At 47.2% G+C, this 22,614-nt stretch overlaps 1 protein-coding gene across 3 annotated transcripts in view; it reads right to left on the minus strand.

Moving 5' to 3' along the window:
* VPS35L (VPS35 endosomal protein sorting factor like) overlaps positions 1–22,614 on the minus strand; it is a 1,473,617-nt gene that overhangs the window by 569,961 nt on the left and 881,042 nt on the right. For 2 of the 3 annotated variants that reach the window (XM_082262328.1, XM_082262326.1), the window contains one exon: positions 12,857–12,910. The exons of the other annotated variant lie outside the window; for it this stretch is intronic. In XM_082262328.1, coding sequence (XP_082118454.1) covers positions 12,857–12,910 — 54 coding nt within the window. The remainder of the gene's footprint in view (positions 1–12,856; positions 12,911–22,614) is intronic. 3 annotated transcript variants of the gene reach the window in all.

Genomic DNA, 22,614 nt, shown 5'->3' on the forward strand with positions numbered 1-22,614 from the left:
TTTACATCGGAAAGACACGCCAAGAATTCGGACTAAGAGTCAACAAACACGTACAAAGCATGACCATCGGGAATTTTTACCTTCCACTGGGCCGTCATGTAGCCTATCACCACAAATATAAGATGCCGAAAGTGTCTTTCTCAGTATTAGATCGCATCCATATTCCAGCCAGAGAAGGGGACTGGAATAAGTCCCTTCTACAGATTGAGATGCGTTGGATAAAAAAACTGAACGCTACAAGACCCCCGGGACTCAATGAAAGTGAGAGCTACCGCCCCTTCCTAGAGGGTTTCGCCTCTGGCAAAACTGACTAAAACAAAATTCTCATAATACCCATAAAAACCCCACCACACAAAGCTTCCCTTCACATACAATACCTAGGACCCCTTTTTGCTGACATGTTGGCATCCTATATGGGACTATTCCATTTCTACCCACAATGGCCCCCGACTTGGGACCCCCCCCCTCCCGACTCTCTTGCTGTAATTAATATTGCTGTAACATATTATTTCTTTGTCATTTATTTATCCATTATATTGTCATTACCATGCATATATTACTTTTTATTATATTCTCCATGTTTTGTGGTTTATATTGATATGTTTCAAATACTGTGACAAACCAAGTCTTCCATCCCACAAACCAAATCTTTGTTCCTCCCAAACCCACCCGGCACAGGTAACCCCAGAGAATCAACCCTCTGGGGGAGGACGGAGAAACCAGGGGATCCCACCCCCCGGAATGTTCCCGCCCAGGGAGCAGCTTCTCCATCTAATTCCTGTGTCGGCGGTTACGGAACACCTCTTCTCCCCACCACGTCACTGGCTGGATGCACGCGCAATCCATCCTGGCGCGCATCACGCCGACACATCGACCCGGAAGCCGGGCCTGCGCCGTGACGTTCCGATGTGCTATGCCTATGCGCCAGTGGGTATAAATAGCCGGGGATTTTCAATAGGGCGCCACTTCCCTCCAGTCGAGGGAACGTGACGGACGCCCAGGACGCGCTACCTTTGGATACCCTCCCCCTTTCTCTTGCAACAAACAGTAAGTTATCCATCCGACAATGCTATACTTATGCATTGTCGGATGCACTTTTCAAGTGGTAAAATGCCTTCTCCTTAGGCTCACTTGCACGTCTTTTACTCACCAGGGAATAACCGGAACACAAGACCGGGGCTCCCCCTGCTGGCATACCCACGTTATATCCACAACTGTGAGTGACTTAAACCTATATACAGCGGTTCACAAAAGAATTTATTAAAATTTTCCTCTGACTCCAGATATAATGTGCCATTATGATAACATTACAGGCCAACCAAGAAGGGCTCTTCCCACACGAACCAAAGTATCCACATTTCTCATGTAAGTCTGTGGTATATCACTCCCTTCTTTTACTCATACAAACTCCAGTTCATTCATCAACTATTTCTTCACACCACAGATAGCAAGTCCTCCAAAATCCTGTGTGAAACGTTTTGGGAGAACAAACAGGAAGGTCTGGGATTCGACTTTTAGTCACAGTATGTGTACACTTACTTCATTTTACAAAATTCCTTATTATCTTTGAAGCATCGTATTTCCTGACATGTACCCCCCATATATCTTTCAGAGATGGTGGCCCCCTCGCTTCCTTGATAAAGGCAATACAGGCCGAAACGCGTCGGAAGTTTCAGATATACAGTCTCTCTCTAACGGCTCACACATATGATCAAGAACAGACAGAGATCTATATCAGAGTCACTATTTACATTGTCCCTTATCTATCTTATCTCTCTACCTCTCACATGGGTCTATAACCCATTGACACTTTTTGATGATTATCATTGTATGCTTTATTATGTTATAATTTAAATAAATTGCAACAGTTTTTTACTACTACATGTCCTATTACCTGACTTAGCCCCTAAAGTCCCACCCCCTTGGCTTGAGGCACCATACCTTGCTTTAAGATTCATATCCGGGATGTTGGCTACACCTACTATCTAGGTATCAGGGATCAATACTCGATTTGATATGTACGCAGATAACATGTCAGGGGGAAAACGGGCCGTTGACACAGCCTTATTGAAAACATCTGCAAGGGTAGGGGTAAGGAGAGAAGCATGTAGTTTATAATATTCATTGCAAAGACCATAAGGTCCAGGGGACTTCCCATTTGGGAGCGTGCGAATGGCTTTGGAGATTTCTTCCGGCGTAAAGGGGGAGGACAAGTGGGTTTCGGTCAGTGCGGGCAGACGCAGCTTGTCCAAGAACCCACGGACAAGTTCCTGGGTAGGGTGTACCATGCTGGGGTCCTGGGCCAGATTATATAGGGAGCCGTAAAAGTCCGCAAACTCGTTGGCTATGTCTCGGGGATGGGACAGCCTAGCGCCGGTGGTTTTGTGGGAAAGGTAGGAGATACGGGAGTTGACCCGGCATTGTTTAATGCGAAGGGCCAGGGTTTTACCAGCCCTGTTGGCATGGGCATAAAATTTAAGTTTAAGACTTTTGAGGTGATGGTCATAACGGGACATAAGATGAGATTTTAGGGATTCCCTTTTTTGGGAAAGTTGCGACAACACAGTCTGTGTGGGCGAGGACTTATGTACGGCTTCAAGATCCCTGATATCCGCCAAAAGGGTAGCTAGCGTCTTATTGTAGGCCTTCCTCATCCTTGCAGACTGTTGGATGCAGACACTGCGGATAAACGCCTTGTGCGCACCCCACAGAATCCAAGGATCCGAGACAGAGGAGGTATTCAAGTCAAAGTAAGAAGATAGTTGATCCTTGATAAATTTACCCGAAGAGGGGTCCTGCAATACCTTAACATCACATCTCCAAATTGACGTCCGTTCCCTGGGGCCAGCCTCCTCCAGCACCATTTTAACCACCACATGATCTGACCAGGTGATGCTCCTGATGGCGGATGAGGAGACTTTACCCAGCAAAGGGAGGTCTGTCAAAAACATATCGATTCGCAAATATGAACAGTGTCTGGGGGAGTAATAGGAATAGTCCTTTTCGGAGCCATGTAGGCACCGCCAAACATCATAAAGCTGTTCCCTCAGCAAAAGGGAGTGGAGGGAGAATTGTCGGCCTCGGGCGGGCGCCCAAGCGTCAAGCCTGGGGTCGACCACCATGTTCATATCTCCACACACAACCAGATTACCATAAACATTTGAGGTGACCTTCTTCAGAAGCCTATGAAGGAAATACTTTTGATGACAGTTCAGAGCATAAACAGCAACAAGGGTCAGGGGAGTGGAGTTAAAGTCACCTTGAAGAATAAGAAAACGTCCATCTGGATCCTGGGTGAGTGAGCGAAGCTGGAACGCCACAGTGTCCCTTATTGCGATCATCACTCCCCTCTTCTTTTCAGGAGCACTAGAGAAGAACAGAGCAGGAAAGTTCTTGTGGGAGAATTTCTGATGGCTGCCAAGTTTGAAATGGGTCTCTTGGATAGAGACAACATCAGCTTTACTGTTGCACATTTCAGTCCACAAGGAGAACCTCTTGGCCGGGTGGTTGAGACCATTAACATTCATGGACAAAAACTTGATGGTCATGGCGGATTCTTAAGACAAACCGGAGGCTTCTGGATGTGTGAGGCGGGAGACAGAGGTGCATGGAGCAGGTGTTCAGTAGCACAAGACGACATGAACCATAAGGGAACTCTGGAGCAGCGGAACAGGAAAAAGGTCAAGGTACAAAATGCGCTGAGCGCAGGGTAAAGCATAACAGTCCAAGGGCAGGCCTAACCTGCAACAAGAGAAAAGGGGCCATATAGGTCAGAGACGCTAGCTAGGCCAGGGACAGAGGCATTGCCAGCGGGGTGTCTTTCCCACACCCAGGAGAGAAGTTCCTAGCATTGGATCTCTTGCGGGAAAAGACTTGCCAATCTCCAGAAGATGCCGAGGAGGGCAAGGGAGCCACAGGAGGGGTAGGATGTTCCGTAATGATTCCCCATCTAGTCAGCAGAGACATACCCTCCTCCAGTGTAGAGATGGTCACCGTAGAGTTCTGGTGCGTGATGGTGAGCAAGGTCGGGTGCTTCCATTTATGGGGTATACTGTGGTTGCGCAGAGCCTTGGTGATGGTGGCCAGATTTCTGCGTTTTTGAAGCGTGTGCCGAGATAGATCCAGGAGGATTTGGACATTGGGGAAGTTGCCAGCCATAGCTTGGAGTTGAAGGGCAGCTTGGAGGACTTTGTCCTTCGCCTGGAAAAAATGCACCAGAAGGAGAACATCCCTAGGTAAGTCAGGGGCTATAAAACCTGGCTTGGGGATCCTATGAATCCGATCAATCTCCAGGTCAGAGGCGGAGAGGGAAGGAACCAGAGCAGAGAAGAGATCAGTTGCTACTTGCCTGAGGTTTTGTGGCTGGACCGACTCTGAGATCCCCCTCAGCTTCAGATTGTTCCGACAGGATCTATCCTCAAGATCCGCCACCTTGTCTCTCAGCCATGCAATGTCCTCAGCATGGCCGTTTTGAGCAGAAACCATAGTGTTGAGCGAGAGAGTACATTTCTCCATAGAGGATTCCACAGCATCCACCCTGGTTTCCAAGTGCTTCACCTCCCGTTTGGTCTAAGTGAGGCCTTGAAAGAGATCAGAATGGAGGGAGGACCACAGGGAATGAAGCATGTCCTTAAGCAGAGAAGCCGACACTGGCTGATCCCCAGCAGGGAATGCTGCAAAGGGATCCATGGAGGGCTGTGCAGGGATCCCACCATGCAGGGAAGAAGCTGCAGACTGATCCATCCCCCACAGGCCTGGTCAGGGTCCGGTGGTGGGGAGCTCCATCTGGGCTTCTGTTTGGCAGGGCTCCTGGCCGAGGGCGAGGGAGGAGTGGAGGAACCGGATGAATTGCCACTGTCCAGATTAGCTACCTGGCGCTGCGGCAGGCCGCGGTTCTCCCGCCCGCCGGAGGTGTGAGAAGTGTGCTGTTGCGGCCTACCCGCGCCATGCTGGCGGATGCCCACGGCGGAAGAAATGAGGAATCCGTCCAGCTGATTCGCCTGCGAGGAGCCCTTCTTCCCCTTCATGCTGCCTGGAGGCTACAGGAGTGTCGTGGAGGTAAGTAAACCCGCTGTGTGGGCTGCTGTGAGCTGAAGTCCCGGATGGCCGAGCGGAGCTGCCGGTCTAAGCGTCCATCTTGCAGCGCCGCAGGCCACGCCCCCTATTTAATTTATTCATAAGCGACCTAGAGGATGGGATAAACAGCTCAAACTCCGTATTTGCAGACAATACTAAATTAAGCAAGGTGATACCTTCTACGCAGGACGTGGAAACCTTACAAAAAGATGTGAACAAAATAATGGGGTGGGCATCTACATGGTGAAACAAAATTTTTGTAAAATCTTACCGTAAAATTCCTTTCTCGGAGTCCTCCGACAGTCGCCGCCCACTCATACAGTCTTCACTTATGGGGTATTGACTTCATCTCCACAGGAGTTTCTAGGCATAAGACTTGTAAAAGAACAATTAATCTACATAGTCACACCCATGGGGGCTGTCCTAGTTCAATACCCCCCTGCAATAGCCATCCCAATTCAGTTTGGTCGCAAGCAGTGATCGTGTATAAAAAAAAAAAAACAAAGAGTGGCGGGGGCGGCGAGTGTCGGAGGACTCAGAGAAAGGAATTTTACGGTAAGATTTTACAAAAATTCTGTTTTCTCTTACGTCCTCCGACAGTCGCCGCCCACTGATACAGTCTTCACTTATGGGGACGTCCCAAAGCAGTGTAGACATGAGGGGTGGGCAACACAACCGCCAGAAAAGCAACACAGTACCCACATCAGAGAAAGGGGATAAACAACCCCAACAGCCAGGGACCCACACAAACCAGGGTTCCCTATGGCACTGCCACACAGAGAACTTTGCGGCCAAAGGAGGCATCAGCTGACGCCAGAACATCAATTTTGTAGAATTTTGAAAAGGTGTGCACCAATGACCAAGCCGCAGCCTTGCACACCTGGGCCACCGAAGCCTGATGCCGGAAGGCCCAGGACGCACTCACCGATCTGGTAGAGTGAGCTTTGACAGGGAAGGGAGGAACCCGTTCCCGCAACGAATAGGCCTGTACAATGGTCTGTCTGATTGTCTGATCCATTTGGCAATGGTTGCTGCAGACGCCATACCCTTCCGAGGTCCCTCAGGAAGGACAAAGAGAGAATCCGATTTCCGAAAGGATTCAGTCGACGACAGGTAAACCCTGATCACCCGGACAACATGCAAGGAATGCAAGACAACCTCCTTTGGATGCTTAGGGTTCGCACAAAGCGAAGGCAAAACAATGTCCTCATTCAGGTGGAATTCCGAAACCACCTTTGGCAAAAAGGATGGATTAGGTCTCAAGACCACCTTATTCCTATGAACCAACAGGTAAGGGGAACGGCAAGACAATGCCACTAACTCCGACACTCTGCGAGTAGAAGTGATCGCCACCAGAAAGGCAACCTTTTTAGACAGCAGAGGTAACGAGATTTCCCTGATGTTTTCAAACGGGGAACGTTGTAACATGGACAGAACCAAGTTCAAGTCCCATGGAGGTAAGGGCTCCCTTCTGGGAGGGGTCAAGTGACGCACACCTTGAATGAAGGTGCGAATCAAGGAATGAGACACAACAGGGCGCTGAAAAAGAACAGCCAGTGCAGATACTTGGCCCTTAATCGTGGCCAACACAAGGCGCTGGTCCACACCCGTCTGGAGAAAAGCTAACACCCTCGCCACCGAGTAGGAACGAGGAGAGAAACCCCTGGACTCACACCAGGCAAAATAAGCTTTCCATGTACGGTAATAAACCTTACCAGAAGGTGATTTCCTAGCCTTGATCAAAGTAGGAATGACCTCCGAGGAGAGACCCCTGTCTCTCAGAACCTGGCTTTCAACAGCCATGCCGTTAAAACCAGCGACCGTAAAGCAGGATGGAAGATCAGTCCCTGAGACAGCAGATCTTCCCGCATTGGCAGCCGCCATGGAGGCTCCACGGCCAGGTGAACGATGTCCGCATACTAGGACCGGCAAGGCCAGTCCGGCGCTACCAGAATCACCAGTGTTTGTTCCGAGTCCATCCTGCAAAGGAACCTAGACAACAACTGAATCGGAAGAAAGGCATAAATCAGCCGATACTGATCCCAAGGCACCACCAACGCGTCTGAGGCGTCTGCCAGAGGATCACGCCTTATTGCAACGACCCTTTCCACCTTGTGGTTTAGCCGAGACGCGAACAGATCCACATCCGGGGATCCCCACTTCGCACACAGCATTTGAAATACCTCCGGGTGCAAGGACCATTCCCCCTGGTCCAGGGTCTGGCGGCTCAGATAATCTGCCTGCCAATTTTCCACACCCGGAATGTGAACTGCCAAGATCGCCGGGACATGAGTCTCGGCCCAAGACAGAATTATGGTCACTTCCTGGGCCGCCCGGGCACTCCTGGTGCCCCCTTGGTGGTTGATGTACGCCACCGCAGTGGCATGGTCCGTCTGCACCCGTACAGGGCGGCCCTGAAGAAGATCCGACCAATGGATCAAGCACAGCCTGATCGCTCTTAACTCTAAAATGTTTATTGGGAGGGAGGATTCCTCCTCCGACCAAGTGCCCTGGGCAGACAGGTTGCCCAGAATGCCACCCCAGCCCGACAGGCTGGCATCCATGGTTATCACCGTCCACAAAATTGTCCGGAAAGATTTTCCGTTCGACACCGCCGGGGACTGAAGCCACCACAAGAGATCCATTCTGGTCTGGCGACTCAGAGACACACTCAGGTCCAAGGACTGAGGAAGCCTGTCCCACCTGGCCAGGATCTCCACTTGAAGAGATCACATGTGAAACTGTGCAAACAGTATCGCTTCGAAGGCTGACACCATCAACCCCAGGGACCGCATACAGGTCCTGAGTGACAAGGATTTGTTGGCCCTGAGGGACCTGACCTCGTTCTGTAGGGTCCGGAGCTTGTCCTCCGGGATGAACACCTTTGCTTGAGCAGAGTCTAGAACCATTCCCAGATACGGGAGACGAACCGAAAGCGACAAGGTCGACTTCTGAATGTTGATGGTGCACCCGAACACCTGCAGCGTCTGGACCGTAGTGGACAGATCGCACAACAGGCTTTGACTGGCACTCAATCTTAACAGGAGATCGTCCAGATATCCCAAGACCACAATGCCCTGTGCCCGCAACAGGCCCAGAACAGGCGCCAACACTTTGGTAAAGACCCGTGGAGCAGAAGCGAGACCGAAAGGTAACACCACAAACTGGTAATGATCCTCCCAATAGCGAATTGGAGATACCTCTGATGACCCTCGAAAATGGGGATGTGCAGATAAGCATCCTTCAGGTCTATAGAGGCCAGGAACTCCCCCGGATTCAGGGAGGCCACGACCGAGCGGAGTGACTCCATGCGGAACTTTCGAACGCGCACAAAGCGGTTCAGCGCTTTCAAATCCAGAATCTGACACACTTTGCCCTCCTTTCTGGGCACAGTGAACAGATTTGAATAAAAACCCCGAAACCTGTCCCGATGAGGCACCGGGACGACAACCCCATGGGCGAGGAGATCCTGCACCGCCTGATGTAGATCCTGCAACCGCCCTGGGGTCAAATGAAGATTTGAGGGAAAGAATCTGATCGCTGGCTGTGGAAGAAATTTGATCTTGTACCCTGACTGAATGATTTCCTGAACCCACCTGTCCGTGATTCGGAGCAGCCAAGGTTGAAAGAAACCGCACAAACGTTCCCCCACCCCTGAAACGGGTGAGGGCGCCCCTTCAGGCCGAGGCGGACTGAGCCGCTGACCCAGCCGGCCGGATTTTTGTTTGCCAAACCAAAGCTTTTTCTGGCCACCTTGGCCCTTGAAGGGTTTTCCCTTGTTCTGCGCCTTGAAGGCACGAAAGGACCCCTGAGTAGGTTTAAAGGAGGGGGCCCGCTTACCGCGGAAAAACTTACCCTTAGGGTTCTGGGGCAGTAAAGTGCTCTTACCCCCAGTGACTCCTTTAACCAATTCATCCAGGGATTCCCCAAAGAGGCGAGACCCCGCATAGGGGATGTCAGCCACCGTCTTCCTGGATTTCTGGTCAGCCGACCAGCATTTTAACCAGATTAAGCGATGGTTAATCACAGCAACACTGGACAGGCTTATCGCCAAAGGGGCCTCATTTAGAGCCGCATCACACAAGTACATGACCCCACGATAGATCTGATCCACTATCTCCACAGTAGTGGGAGGGGCAGAGTCGGTTACGAGGGTGCGTTTGAGCACCTTGGTCCAATCCGCCACAGCCTGAGCCACCATCACAGCGGCAAAAATAGGCTTGAGCATGGAACCCGCCACCATGTAGGAGTGTCGGGCAAGAGACTCCAGCCTCCTATCCGTAGGATCCCTAAACACCGGAGAGTCCTCAGCAGGGAGCAGGGTAGCTTTGTTCAACCTGGCCACTGTCTGATCCACTTGAGGAGGCACACACCAGCATGCAGCCGTAGTAGCCGCAAAAGGGTAGAGAAGTTGAAACTTCTTAGGCACCACAAAGGTGTGTTTTAAATTACGCCATAGCTCATTCACGTTATGGTGAAACTCTGCGGGGCAAGGAAAAACCTGCGCCATCTTGCGGGTCCTGTGTGTACCAAAAGAGGACACAACGCCCGGAGGAGTGGGCTCATCTTCCAAATGTAGTGTTTCCTTTACTGCTAGGATCAACTCATCCATAGCTGCACGTTCCTCGGGCGACCCGGGGGGGGGGGGAGTCATCCACCCCTGCAACCTCTGCCTCCCCCTCAGACTCTTGCGGGTCCTGAGAAGAGCGAGACCCCAAAAGGGCCACGCTACCTACAGCAACCATGTCACACTCAGAATCAGAAGAAAAGGAAATTCTAGGCCTTTTCCTAGCAGCACGTTCAGACATCAGCACATCCATTTTTGACACCAAAGTTGCCACAACAGCAGCCAAATTAGTGACGGTAGAGGATTCAGAGGACCCTGAATCCCCCCACCAAAGCGGGAGGGAATTTGCTGTCCTGAGATTCCATAACATAAATACATTTTTTTTTTTTTTTAACTGCCCCTTTAAGAGCACTGCGGATCCCCACAGCACACCACTATCGAGACTGTGAGACACAGACCCCCCGCAGGGACAAAAACTGACCAGGAAGATTGCACAAAGCAGGATAGGAAAGGAACAGCAGGACAGAACCCCACAGTGTGTTACCAGCTTCTTCGGTCGGCTCCGTGAGAAAGAAGGAAGTGATGTCACCGCTGGAGGCTGAACTAGGCTGCAGGCCAAGGGAAAATGGATGCCTATAGAAACTAATGGGAGACTTCGACAAAATGGCCACCAACATGTGCTCTGAACGATTGCAATGCCACACACAAGATGGCGCCGCAAGGCGCAAAAATCACTACATAGCATGCTGTAGAAATGCCCACAATGAAGCCAGACATGCTGCCCACACTTAAAATGGCGGACCAGCGGTGTTTAACCCCGCCACATGTGTCTGCACCTCCAAGCACCCAAAGTGACCTTAGGGGAGGGACCCCCAAAACCCCACACAGCACTGCTGAGAGGGAATAGAACGCCCGCAGGGACCGGATCAGGGAGCCCAAAAACGCACAGACATAGGGGACACCAGAGACACACAGGACTGCTGACCCCAGACAGAGGCCCCACACGGAATGTACTTACCTGTACCCGATGGCATGGGGTGCCTCATATCAAGCGGGAAACCGCCCACCCTCAGATGGCAGGGGAGTGCCGCCAGCCAGAACGCAGGACACTATTAGTATACGGACGAACCAATGCTGTGTCCAGTGAGGTAGCCAACTCACATGGCTGCATCCCTGATGGACAGGGTTGGGTCGTTTGTGAGGCCAGGGCGAACACATAGCCTGCAAAACGCTCAATGGCGGGCTGGGATTCTATCTGACCCTCTGTCCCGGAGAACCAGGACGGTCAGTCCGATTCCCAGCTCCGCAAACGCCGTCTTCATCCGAAGATCCACTAACTAGTGCTGATAAAATAAACAGCTAGCAATGTAAAGAAAAAAAAACATATTTTGAAAATAAATCATAAAAGAAAAAAGAAGAAGGCTGAGACTGTAGCCTCAGCACAGGGAAGCATATCCACTCCTAAGCTAGGCAGAAGACAAACTGAATTGGGATGGCTATTGCAGGGGGGGTATTGGACTAGAAGGACAGCCCCATGGGTGTGACTATGTAGATTAATTGTTCTTTTACAAGTCTTATGCCTAGAAACTCCTGTGGAGATAAAGTCAATACCCCATAAGTGAAGACTGTATGAGTGGGCGGCGACTGTCGGAGGACGTAAGAGAAATTAGGTTTAATGTTGAAAAATGTAGGGTAATGCATCTGGGTGCCAATACAGAAATACAAACAAATTACTAACTAGAGAGAGAGCCTTTGGGGAAATCCAAGATGGAATAGGACCTGGGGGTCCTAGTAGACGACAAGCTCAGCAATGGCATTCAATGTCAAGCTGCTGCAAGCAAAGCCAACAGAATACTGGCATGTATTAAAAAGGGGATTCACTCCAGAGATAAAATGATAATTTTCACACTCTACAAGACTCTGGTTCGGCTGGATTTCGAGTATGCTGTACAGTTCTGTGTACCGGTCCTCAGGAAGGATGTGCTGGAACTGGAGAGAGTCCAGAGAAGGGCAACAAAGCTAATAAAGGGACTGGAGGATCTCAGCTATGAGGAAAGACTACAAGCATAGTGATAACATCATATCATAGTGATATAATATCAATGTACAAATACTGTACTGGCAACCCTAGCATGGGAAACAAACTATTCAGTGAAGGGAATATAAAAGGACTTGAGGCCATTCATTAAAATTACAAAAAAAGTGGTTTAACCTTAAATAGTGTAAAGGTTTCTAAACAGTCAGAGCGGGAAGGATGTGGAATTCTCTTCCACAAGCAGTGGTGTCAGTGGGGATCATCGATCGTTTCAAAAAACTATTAGATGGGCACCTTAACGACCAAAAACTACAGGGGTATAAAATGTACTATTGACAAACACTTCTACACACACTCATCATAGGTTGAACTGGATGGACTGGTGTCTTTTTTCAACCTCACTATGTGACTACTTATATGTATTGTTTGCACATTCATTTATGAATTCTGTGTGATATATCATCAAGGTTGTGTTTATTAATTTGAGCGCAACACCATTTTACACGTAGCCATTGTAGGTTGGAAAACGGTTGAGAGAAGCTATATGCTGGATTGCAGGATGGAAAGTCAGATGCATTTAAAAACATGTATCCCTGCATTCATAACAGAAAATATCAGCATGCGCTATTCACTGTTTTTATAAACATAATTATTTTTTATTTTTTTATTGGTTCTTTAAAGTTGTTGATCAGTAGTTAAAGCATCATATGCAGTTACAGTATATCTTAACGTATAACTAAAGGCAGACCTTTTTTTTTTTTTTTTTTTTGGATACAGTGAATTGAGATTAGACCCCCTGTCAGTTTTTATTGCGGTCTGCGTCACCCTAAAAGGGAACTACACCCTCTCTATTTGTCCTGTTTACCATTATCATTAAAAGTGAAAGTAAAAGAAAATCCCAAATTTTGGGTTGTCCCCAGAAAAGTAATAGAGGGGAAATCTTCCATTGGGGATAGTTCTGGTGACCTGTGGGTCCACAAGGAATTCCCTTAAATTGCAGGGATTTCCTCTTTGGCTATTGGACATGAAGTCAAAGGAAATCTCAGCAATGGGACACAGATGGCGAAATAAAACCTGACAGGGATTGTAACACTATCCAAAATGAAAAAAAAAAAAAAAAAAAAAAGTTTTACTTATAGTTCTACTTTAGGCATGGAAACATAAACATAAAAACTCACCGAAAAATGTTTGCAAGTATAATCAATCCAAACTTCTGCACAATTAATGTAATCCTAAAAACGAAAAGTTAACTTTAGTAAAAGCTTGTAGATTCCTACACATAAAAATACACAGACAACACAGGAAATTGTGAGTAGCTGTAATATATTCCTACACCTACAGTAACTCACAAAATCGAAATCATTCAGAAGCAATTGCAAGAAAAATTTCACATGGGTTATTCTGACCTCCAGACGTTGAGGAAAAGGGCTTGTCCCTTGCAATGCATAAGCCATTTGGATGCTGAAAGGCCTTCCCATGTCACCAGTTAAACACAGTGGACCTGGTGGCAGTCTCGCTTGCATGTCATATGTTCTCTATACGTTTGTGAGTATATCACTTGTTTTGTAATTATTTAATAAAATTGCATAATAGTGTGCTAGGTTGGTGCACCCTTTTTGTTGCAGTTTTGTAGTGCATATGAAAGAATATTCACAGTCCCGAGGGGGCAGAAAGACTGATGTGCACTTTACCTAGAACCCAGATAAGTGAAGAGTCCAACAAGCCCTAAAGCACCACACTCAAGCGCAGAATATTATTCTGAGGGGAAAAAAAATCAGACCTGTTCTCTCTGGCTATATAATTATATATAGTCCATTAGGAAACATTTCTGTAGAGTTCAAGAAATAGATAAACCAAATAATAAATTAAAAACTTTACAAAAAGACTCCTAAAGCCACAGTTAATCCAAAGGAAGGCAGAAAAAAAAAAAAAAAACACAAGTTACAAGATCATAAGTCACACAACTTGCACACAGCTACAAATAGAGGAATTGTATTGCATGTGCACATTCTGGACCTGCAGAAACAGAGTTCCCTTTCTCCTCTGGCATAAATACTCTCATTAAACCAGGGGTCTAGACGCAGGTCATCGGTCAGAGGCTGAATTTGCATGCATCCATTCATAGTGGCATTAATGTGATATTATGCAACATGTTGACATGCAATGCTTTAAAGAAGCCCATTCGTAATGAATGGGCCACCAAAAAAACACATTGTATACCTGGAATAAGTGAGTGCCCTGTAATTTAATCCTCTCCCTAAGTAATACAGTCTAAAAAAAAATGATATGCATCTTAAAAATTTAATCTGTGCAAAAAGTGTGCAATATAACATTAGAAAGCAAATAAACAATGTGAATCAGTGTAAAATAGGAGATATGGAGGTCAATTAACTAAGAGCTAAATAAGGGCCAAAAAAGCAGTAAAATAACACTCGTGGCAAATCAGTTTTGAAAGTTATTCATGAAGAATTTTGCCTTAAATACCGAATGTGGTGTTCATTCGATTTAGTGGTAATTACCACATTTTTTAATGTGGCAATTTATCACATTTAGCTGGTTGCCAGCCAGGCCAGGAAGCCTTAACAACGGATAAATGTAAAAAAAAAAAAAAAAAAATGCCCACAATTAAAAAATTATGAAAATAAAAAACAGCATAGGGTCTACTTCCACCCTCTATGCACACCAGGCTCTTCAGGTCTGGTATGAATCTTAAGGGGAACTTTTTGGTGACAAGGGCCTCTTCCCCACAACCATGGGCTGTAGGTTGTTGGGTGCTGTGGGCACGGGGCTTATTGGAATCTGGAAGCCCCTTTTAACAAGGAGACCCCCAGATCCCCCCCCCCCCCCCAATGTGAATGAGAAGGAGTCAAACATGTCAAAAACAAACACACACAGTTTTTGACAAGTCCTTTAATAAAAATCAAAAAATGTCCCCCCAATGTAGATCCATCGCCAATGACGACGCCCACCACCACGGCCAGACCAAAGAAAAGGAAAGAAAAACTCTGCGTGTGATGAATGCTCCCATGGTGTGCCTGCTCCGACATGTGACAGTTCTTAAACAGGTAATTTGTGGAGCCACCCGGCAACATCAGCTGGTTGCACCGCCCCCTTGTGAAGTCACTGATCTAGCATGCAATGGTCAGTGATGTCACAAGGGAGAGTGCCACCAGGTGACGTTTGCTGAGTGGCCCCACCTCTTACCCATTTAGGGACTGTCACACAGCAGAGCAGACAGACAATGGGAGCGTTCGTTGAGTGCAGAGCTTAGTTTTTTGTTTCTTTTTTCGGGTTGGCGGTACACTGGGAGTCATGACTGATGATGGATCTACATCAGGGAACGTTGTTTATTTTTTAATAAAGGAATTGTCATAAACTGCCTCCTGCCTTTAGTCACTTTTACGGTGTATGAGTAGGGATGCATGTAAACCCCATACTCATTCACATGGGAGGGGGGCAGGATCTGGGGGTCCCCTTGTTAAAGGGAGCTTCCAGATTGTGATAAGCCCCCTGCCTACAGACCCCCACAATCACAGCCCAGGGTTGTGAGAAAGAGGCCCTTGTGGCCATCAACATAATATTTTTTATTATTATTTTTTTTTTTAGGAATCAGACTTAATTTACTGCATCCAATAATTTATGCAAATAAGTCATATGACTTTGTTATCACATGCAGTAAACCATAATGAATTTACCACATTGTCCTTGAAATACATGTATATATCCATAAGAAAAAATGTGCAAATTGTCCAAAAACGATAACAGTCCCATACACCCTCCAATCTTCATGAGACAATCTTCAGAAAGTGCAACAAATGTCTTCCATACGCATAAGGAATTCACACTTTATCTCCCAATGAAACCAGCACCAATGTGCCAACCACCAAATTATCTATGAGAGTCCCCTCACCTGGTATGATGGACCCCACTAACAACAGGTCGTCAAACTACAGTAACTAACATAGGTGGACAGTGATGTCTTTAGGTAGGGTGGAGCTAGGATGCCATCTTGCTGAGTTTTTTTTTGTAAAGTGAAAAAAAACGTTTAACCTTTGCCATGTGAGTGTATTTTACACAGTTTTTTTTTTTTTTTTTTTAATAAAATAGAAAAGAAAACACAAGATAGTCCAGACCGTAATTCACTATATCTATATTTGAGAGACTTCTCTGGATGTCAGAAGATCTATGTCTGACATCCCCAACTTGTGGCCAAGTGCTTGGAAAACCTCCAGTCTATTTTCCTGAATCCAGATGCTGATGGTTGAACTACTTGCCAATTTTCCAGACCTGGGATATGAACAGTAGACAGGATCAGAACATGCATTTGCGCACAAATGAGAATCAAGTCCACTTCTCTGAGTAGTGCAACTTCTGCTACCTCCTTGACAGTTTATGTAGGGCACTGTTGAGGAATTGTTCAACTGTATTCAGGCTGGGTGACCTCAAAGCCAAGATGTCTGTGATTGCAAACAAATCACCTTTAGTACCAGGATGTTGGTAGGAATTGCTGTTAAGGGGGAAGTATTTCCCGGACTGCAATGGAAGGTTGGAAATCTACCACAACAGGGAAAGTCTGGCCTTGCCCGTCATACACATACACCAGTCCAAGGAATGAAGCAATTTGTCTCAGGCTGCCAGAATGTTGAGCTGCAATGATCTGGAGTGAAACTTGGCATTCAGCCCTGCTTCGAAGGGGCTACCAGCAAGCCCAAGACGCTCATATGCAGGCCTGAATCAAGGGCCAACCCTATGATTCAGGAGCAGAGGAACAGATGTTTGTCCGGGGGCCAGAAGATCCTCGATATTGCCTTTTCCAAAGTCAGGCCTAGGTAATCTAGTGAGTGAGTCTGTTCCAGTGACAACTTCAGAAGGCGGAGGATCCAGCCACATTTGAGCAAGGTCTGCACTGTTTGCAGAGATTGGCTAACATGATTAAGGAGGACTGGTCATTTAACAGGTGTTCATCAACGCAACCCACAACAAACCTCTTAAGAAAACAGCCTTGGGACCAGGCCACGCATCTTGTGAAGACCCAGGGGAACCAAAGACAGGTCAAAAGGACAACTTGGTAGTGTTGTGCGCCCCCAGCAAAACACAGACAGCATTAGTGAGGAAGTAAAATGGGAAAAGTGCAAACTGGTATCTCTGATGTCCATGGGAGCAGGCGATTCCCAGGAAGGACGGAAAAACTGAACTGGACAATTTCATACAAAGCTTTTGAACCCACAGGAATTAGTTGTAAATTTTCAGATCCAGAATGGGTCAAAGACCTCCATTTACCTTGGGAACTGTGAAAAGCCAATGAAGACTGGGGTAATGACCCTCAGAGGTCAACAATGAGACGATCCCCCCATCCTTGCATGGAAGGTGGCAAATATGAGAGTATAACATGAGGTGGCAGAGTCCAAAACTCTTGGTTGTAGCCCCTGGAAATGGTACTCTGCTTACAAACATCTGAAATTTCTGCGGACCAGAAGGCCAACAGATGCTCCTCATTTCTGACAAGTTAAGACGGTGCCCCTCAGGCATCTGCCTGGTGGCCCTGGGCTGCTCTGATGCTCCAGAAATCGGCCACTGCTTCACTCAAGTACTAGTACCGGCCACAACCCAGTTCTGTTGGCTGCCACTGCCAACTGGTTGTAAGGACCACCTGGCATCTAGCAACCAGTGAGGTCAAGTAATGCAGAGAGAGGCCCCAGCATCCAGAGCAGAGGAGGATGCAAATTCCTCCTTCTGCCTCTGTGGCCCCCTGCTCAGATAGAAAAGTGGATCTGAGAGTCTGAGGAGAGGCTGCAATGGAACCTGTCATGAGGGAGCTGGGCAGAGATGCAGGGACAGAGGTTGGCAGCTGAGCTGGTGCTGGTTGACAGATGACACCCTCAAAGGAATAGAAAGGGGAGGAGAAGATAACATCCTTTGATCACAGGGGTTCATGCTAGATTTTTAGACATTTACTTTTTGGGGATGTGACCCCCCCCCCCAAAGTGAAGCACTACAAGTCCCAACATGTACCTCGGGGAGATCTTAGGGAGTCACCTCTATAGATTTCAGGGGTACATGCTGAGACTTATAGTCCTTCACTTTTGGGGATGTGAAGGACTACAAGTCCCAGTATGAACGCCACTTGGAAGAAGATGAAGATGGAAGTGCTTTATTCCCCGTGCACTTGAAAATGAACAAACAATGCTTCACATAGACACGGGACAGGTAAACGCGTTTCACAATTCCACAGATCGCTTATTCATTATTTTGGTAGAGTTGGTACTGTAGAGTTGGGAAACCAAAAGTTGACAGAGAGAAGCGTGCTCAGGAATGAAAAATGGTGAAGTGAAGCCAAAATTGAGGCTGTGAAATAGCAGTATCACAGCAGATGCGTAACTCCACTTTTGTTGAGAAAAAACAATCCCCTCTGGGTGATCACTGTACATTTCAGGAATTTTAACAATCTTTGTTGCAGATTTCTACCTTTTGGTATTCTGAAGTAATCATGGTTTGTTTCTCTGTGCTGAGTCTAATGGAAGTGGTTTCATAATTATCTATCAGCTGTGGCAGCTCCAGGGCTCTAATGAGGAAATCTGCTGGGCCTGCATTCCTTTAGACATGTTCCTATTGGGAGTATCTCACCAAAAATGACATTTTTGTTGCAGGGATGCCAGAAATCTGACTTGTATCTTAGGCAGACTTCTGGGAAAATTAGTGAGCCAATCACACAGGCAGGAAATGATGTATCTGGGGTGTGGTCAGTACACATTCTGTGTACAGAACAGCTCCAGGTAGCCATATTGCATTACATTTTCAGAAAATTTCAACATGAAATATGTAATTAAACAATATGTGATGTTATAAACACTTAAGGGTTGGATGCATGAGTGTGGTCGCAGCCACTTAGGTTCAAGCAACAAAAAATAACATTAGTTTGTCAATGAAAAACATAAAACAAGAAACAAAGCTGAGAAAAAAAAAAAAAAAAGAAGGGTGCATCAAACAGTCAACTTCTGGGTCTATGCATGAAGAAGAAGAGTATGTAGGATCCGTTCATGTTAGGTGAAGGGGGACCAGCTGTTGGATTTGGTGACAGATTATGGCGGGTGGTACCACACAAGCCAAGGTTGCCAATTTTGAAGGTATTTAATGGTGGCATATTTGGAGTGTGATCTCCGTGCCAAGAGTTGTTCATAATGTGAGTTGAGGTCAACTTGGGCTATTACCTCTGAAGGATTTGGGGCGATGGTGCTTTTCCAGTGCCTGGCTATGACTAATTTTGCGGCCGAGAAGATGTGGGAGATAAGAGTTCTAAATTCAGGTGGGTATTTATCAATGCCTAGTAGTAGTAGTAGTAGGGCTCTGCCTGCTTCAGGAGCGGAAACAATGCCGGTGATTGTAGCCACAATAGAGAATATTTTATTCCAGTAACTGGTAAGGCTTTTACAGGTCCAAAAGGTATGTAGAAGGGTGCCACAAGATCTGCATGCTCTCCAACATAGTGGAGACGAGGAGGGGTAACATTTGGCCAGGAGGGATGGAGTTCTGTACCATCTGGCTACCATTTTTTGGGTCACCTCCCAGTGGTTGATGCAGTGAGACAATTTATAGCTATATCTAAAGGCTAGAGACCATTGTTGTGGAGAGTATTCATGTTTTAGGTCAAGCTCCCATTTTCTCATAGGGGTAGTTTTTGTCAGGTCAAGTTTGTGATAGTCAGTGGCGGGTGTTTTTGGAGGAAGGAGGCAATTCTGGAATAGGTGAAGGCTACCGTCCGCGGTAAGTCGTATTGTGAAGTCAGAGTGGAAAATGGATTTTTGTAAGATCTTACCGTAAAATCCTTTTCTCTTAGCTCATTGACAGACGTAGTCCTCGGTGATACACCACCTTCGGGTTATGTTGCCTCCACAGGAGTAGGACTAGACAGGAAATTAAAAAGCTCTGGCCACACCCTAGGGGCAGTCCCAGAGGGTATATCCTCTCTCTCTCTGCCTCAGCAAATCAGTTATGTGAAAAAGCAGTCTTTAGAGATTTAACCCAACCCAACTCAAAAAAACAGAGGGGCGGGGACTACGTCTGTCAATGAGCTAAGAGAAAAGGATTTTACGGTAAGATCTTACAAAAATCCATTTTTCTCTAGCGCTCATTGACAGACGTAGTCCTCGGTGATACACCACCTTCGGGACGTCCCAGAGCAGTATCACAACTGAGGGGTGGGAAAATGAAATCAAATCCCAATCTAGAAGGCCCAACCGGTGCCAACTAGAAGTTTACAATGCTCATCCTTAATGATGAGACTCAACAAAAAAGAGAAAAAAATTTTTTTTTTTTTTTTTTTTTCAAACAGAAAAAAACCCTCGAGGTAGACCACCAGTCTCCTCAAATTGCGGCCTGCAAAACCTTGCGGCCAAATGAGGCATCCGCCGATGCCGTCACATCAATTTTATAGAATTTTGTAAAGGTATGTACCGACGACCAGGTGGCCGCCTTACATACCTGGACCACTGACGCCTGATGGCGAAAGGCCCAGGAAGTACTGAGCGCTCGAGTGGAGTGCGCCCTAACAGGGAACGGAGGACTCTGACCCTTAATAGAATAAGCCTGTACCACCGTCTGTCTAATCCATTTGGCAATGGTCGCGGCAGATGCAGGCAAACCCTTTCTGGGGCCATCCGTGATCACAAAAAGTGAATCCGTCTTGCGGAATGATTCCGTAGCTTTCAGGTATACCCTGATTGCCCGAACCACATCTAAGGAATGCAACGCATGTTCCCGATGATGCTTGGGCTGAGGACACAAGGAAGGTAGTACAATATCTTCATTCAGATGAAAATCTGAAACCACCTTAGGAAGAAAGGATGGCTTAGGATGAAGTACTACCTTATCCCTATGAATCACTAGGTATGGGGACTGGCATGATAATGCAGCCAGTTCTGACACCCTGCGAGCAGAAGTAATAGCCACCAAGAAGGCCACCTTCTGGGATAAAGTAAGCAAGGGAATCTCCCTGATGTTTTCAAAGGGAGGTTTCTGTAGAACAGACAAAACCAAATTAAGATCCCAGGGCGGTAAGGGCGCGCGGACTGGAGGAGCCAGGTGCCGCACCCCCTGGATGAAATTCCGCACCAAGGACTTGGTAGCTAAAGGTTTCTGAAAGAAGATTGCTAATGCTGAAACTTGACCCTTGATGGTGCTCAAGGCTAGCTTCTGCTCAACCCCTTGTTGCAAAAAGGCCAATATTCGAGTCACCGAATAGGTACGTGGAGGAAATCCTAAAGATTCGCACCACGCAATATAAGTCTTCCATGTGTGATAATAGACCTTGCTGGAAGTCGCTTTCCTTGCTTTAATAAGGGTAGGAATGACTGAAGTAGACAAACCTCTGTCCTTCAGTACTTGGGTCTCAATGGCCAGGCCATTAAACCCAGCGACTGTAAAGCATGATGGTAAATTGGTCCTCGAGACCACAGACACTCCCTGAGACGAAGTTCCCACGGAACGTCTGCGACTAGCATGTCCAAGTCGGCCAGGCCGGCTTGACGAGGCCAGCCTAGAATTTCTAGGACCACTGGCGCTGATAGAATCTGAACCAGGCGTCCCTAGAGGTATCTGGCCCTGACCATCCGAGAAAATCTGGTCGTTTTCTGTTCCCACACATTTATCAGATACCTGATTGTTATCAGGAAGGGTGATCTTTTCTGGTTGAACCTCAGGGACCGAAGTCACCCGACTAGAGGCTACTTGGCCTACCTGGTCAACCAGATCCGATTCCTGTGAGGTATAGGGACTAATCTTAGGAAAAGGTAAAGAAAAAGATCTATTCAGGGAACGGTAACTACCACTTCCTGTAGTACTTAAATGTTGGAAGGGAAGAATCGCACCGGTAGTAGTGGTTGATGCTCGATCTAATGTCCTGAATACCGGTGAAAACGTCCCCCCACCCTGAAACCGGGTGGGGGCGCACCTTCAGGCTGTGTACTCCTTTGCTTCGGGTTTGGCTGGGTTGGTCCTCTGCTTGTCCGACCAGCCCTTCTTGAACCCTCCTGGAGGAGTCTTGCCTTTCCCGCTAGTACCAGCCGGGCGCCCTTTATGGGCGGTAAAGAAAGGTCCTCGCTTGTTGCGAGGTCCCTTAGCTTTTGCAGCCTGTGGCAAAAAAGTGCTCTTGCCCCCAGTGGCATCCTTAATGATTTCATCTAGGTTGGCCCCAAATAGACGATTCCCCTGAAAAGGGAGATTTGTCAAGGTCTTCTTGGAACCTAGGTCAGCTGACCAGCATTTTAACCACAGCACACGTCTGAGGATCACCGCTGACATAGATGCATGCCCTAATAAGGGAGTAGTGTCCAAGGCTGCGTCACAGATAAACTGTAGCCCTTGTATAATCTGTTCCATCAAATCAGATGTCTCCTGGGGAATATCCTTTCCCCTAAGGTCTTGGCGTACCATTTTCGCCCATTCCGTAAGTGTCTGGGAAACTAGACCAATAACAATTACTGGTCTAAATGCTGACCCTATCAGAGAGAAGATGGTGCGGGACTCTGCTTCCATCTTTCGATCCACCGGATCCTTAAAGGACGAAGTGTCCTCCACTGGGATAACCGTGGCTTTATTCAGCCTGGAAATAGGTGGATCCACCACTGGTGGTACCGTCCATTTCTTAATGATGGATTCCTCAAACGGATAGCGTCTAGCAATACGCTTGGAAATAGTAAAGGTACGTTTAGAATGCTCCCATTCTCCTTTAATCTGATTACCGAAACATTTGGGTACAGGAAAAACCTTCACCGTTTTGATGGGCTTATTAGTACCAAAAGGAATCTCTGTTTCAGTTGCCTCTGCCAGTAAAGCCTCAAGTTTTAAGGTTTCCTGCACTGCCACAACTAGTGCGTCCACCAATGCTTCTTCCTGAATTATAGCAGGAGAAGAAGCGTCCTCCTCACTGTCTGAGGGGGCT

Source organism: Pelophylax lessonae, assembly GCF_965119305.1.
Source record: "Pelophylax lessonae genome assembly, chromosome: 6".
NCBI lineage: Eukaryota > Metazoa > Chordata > Amphibia > Anura > Ranidae > Pelophylax > Pelophylax lessonae.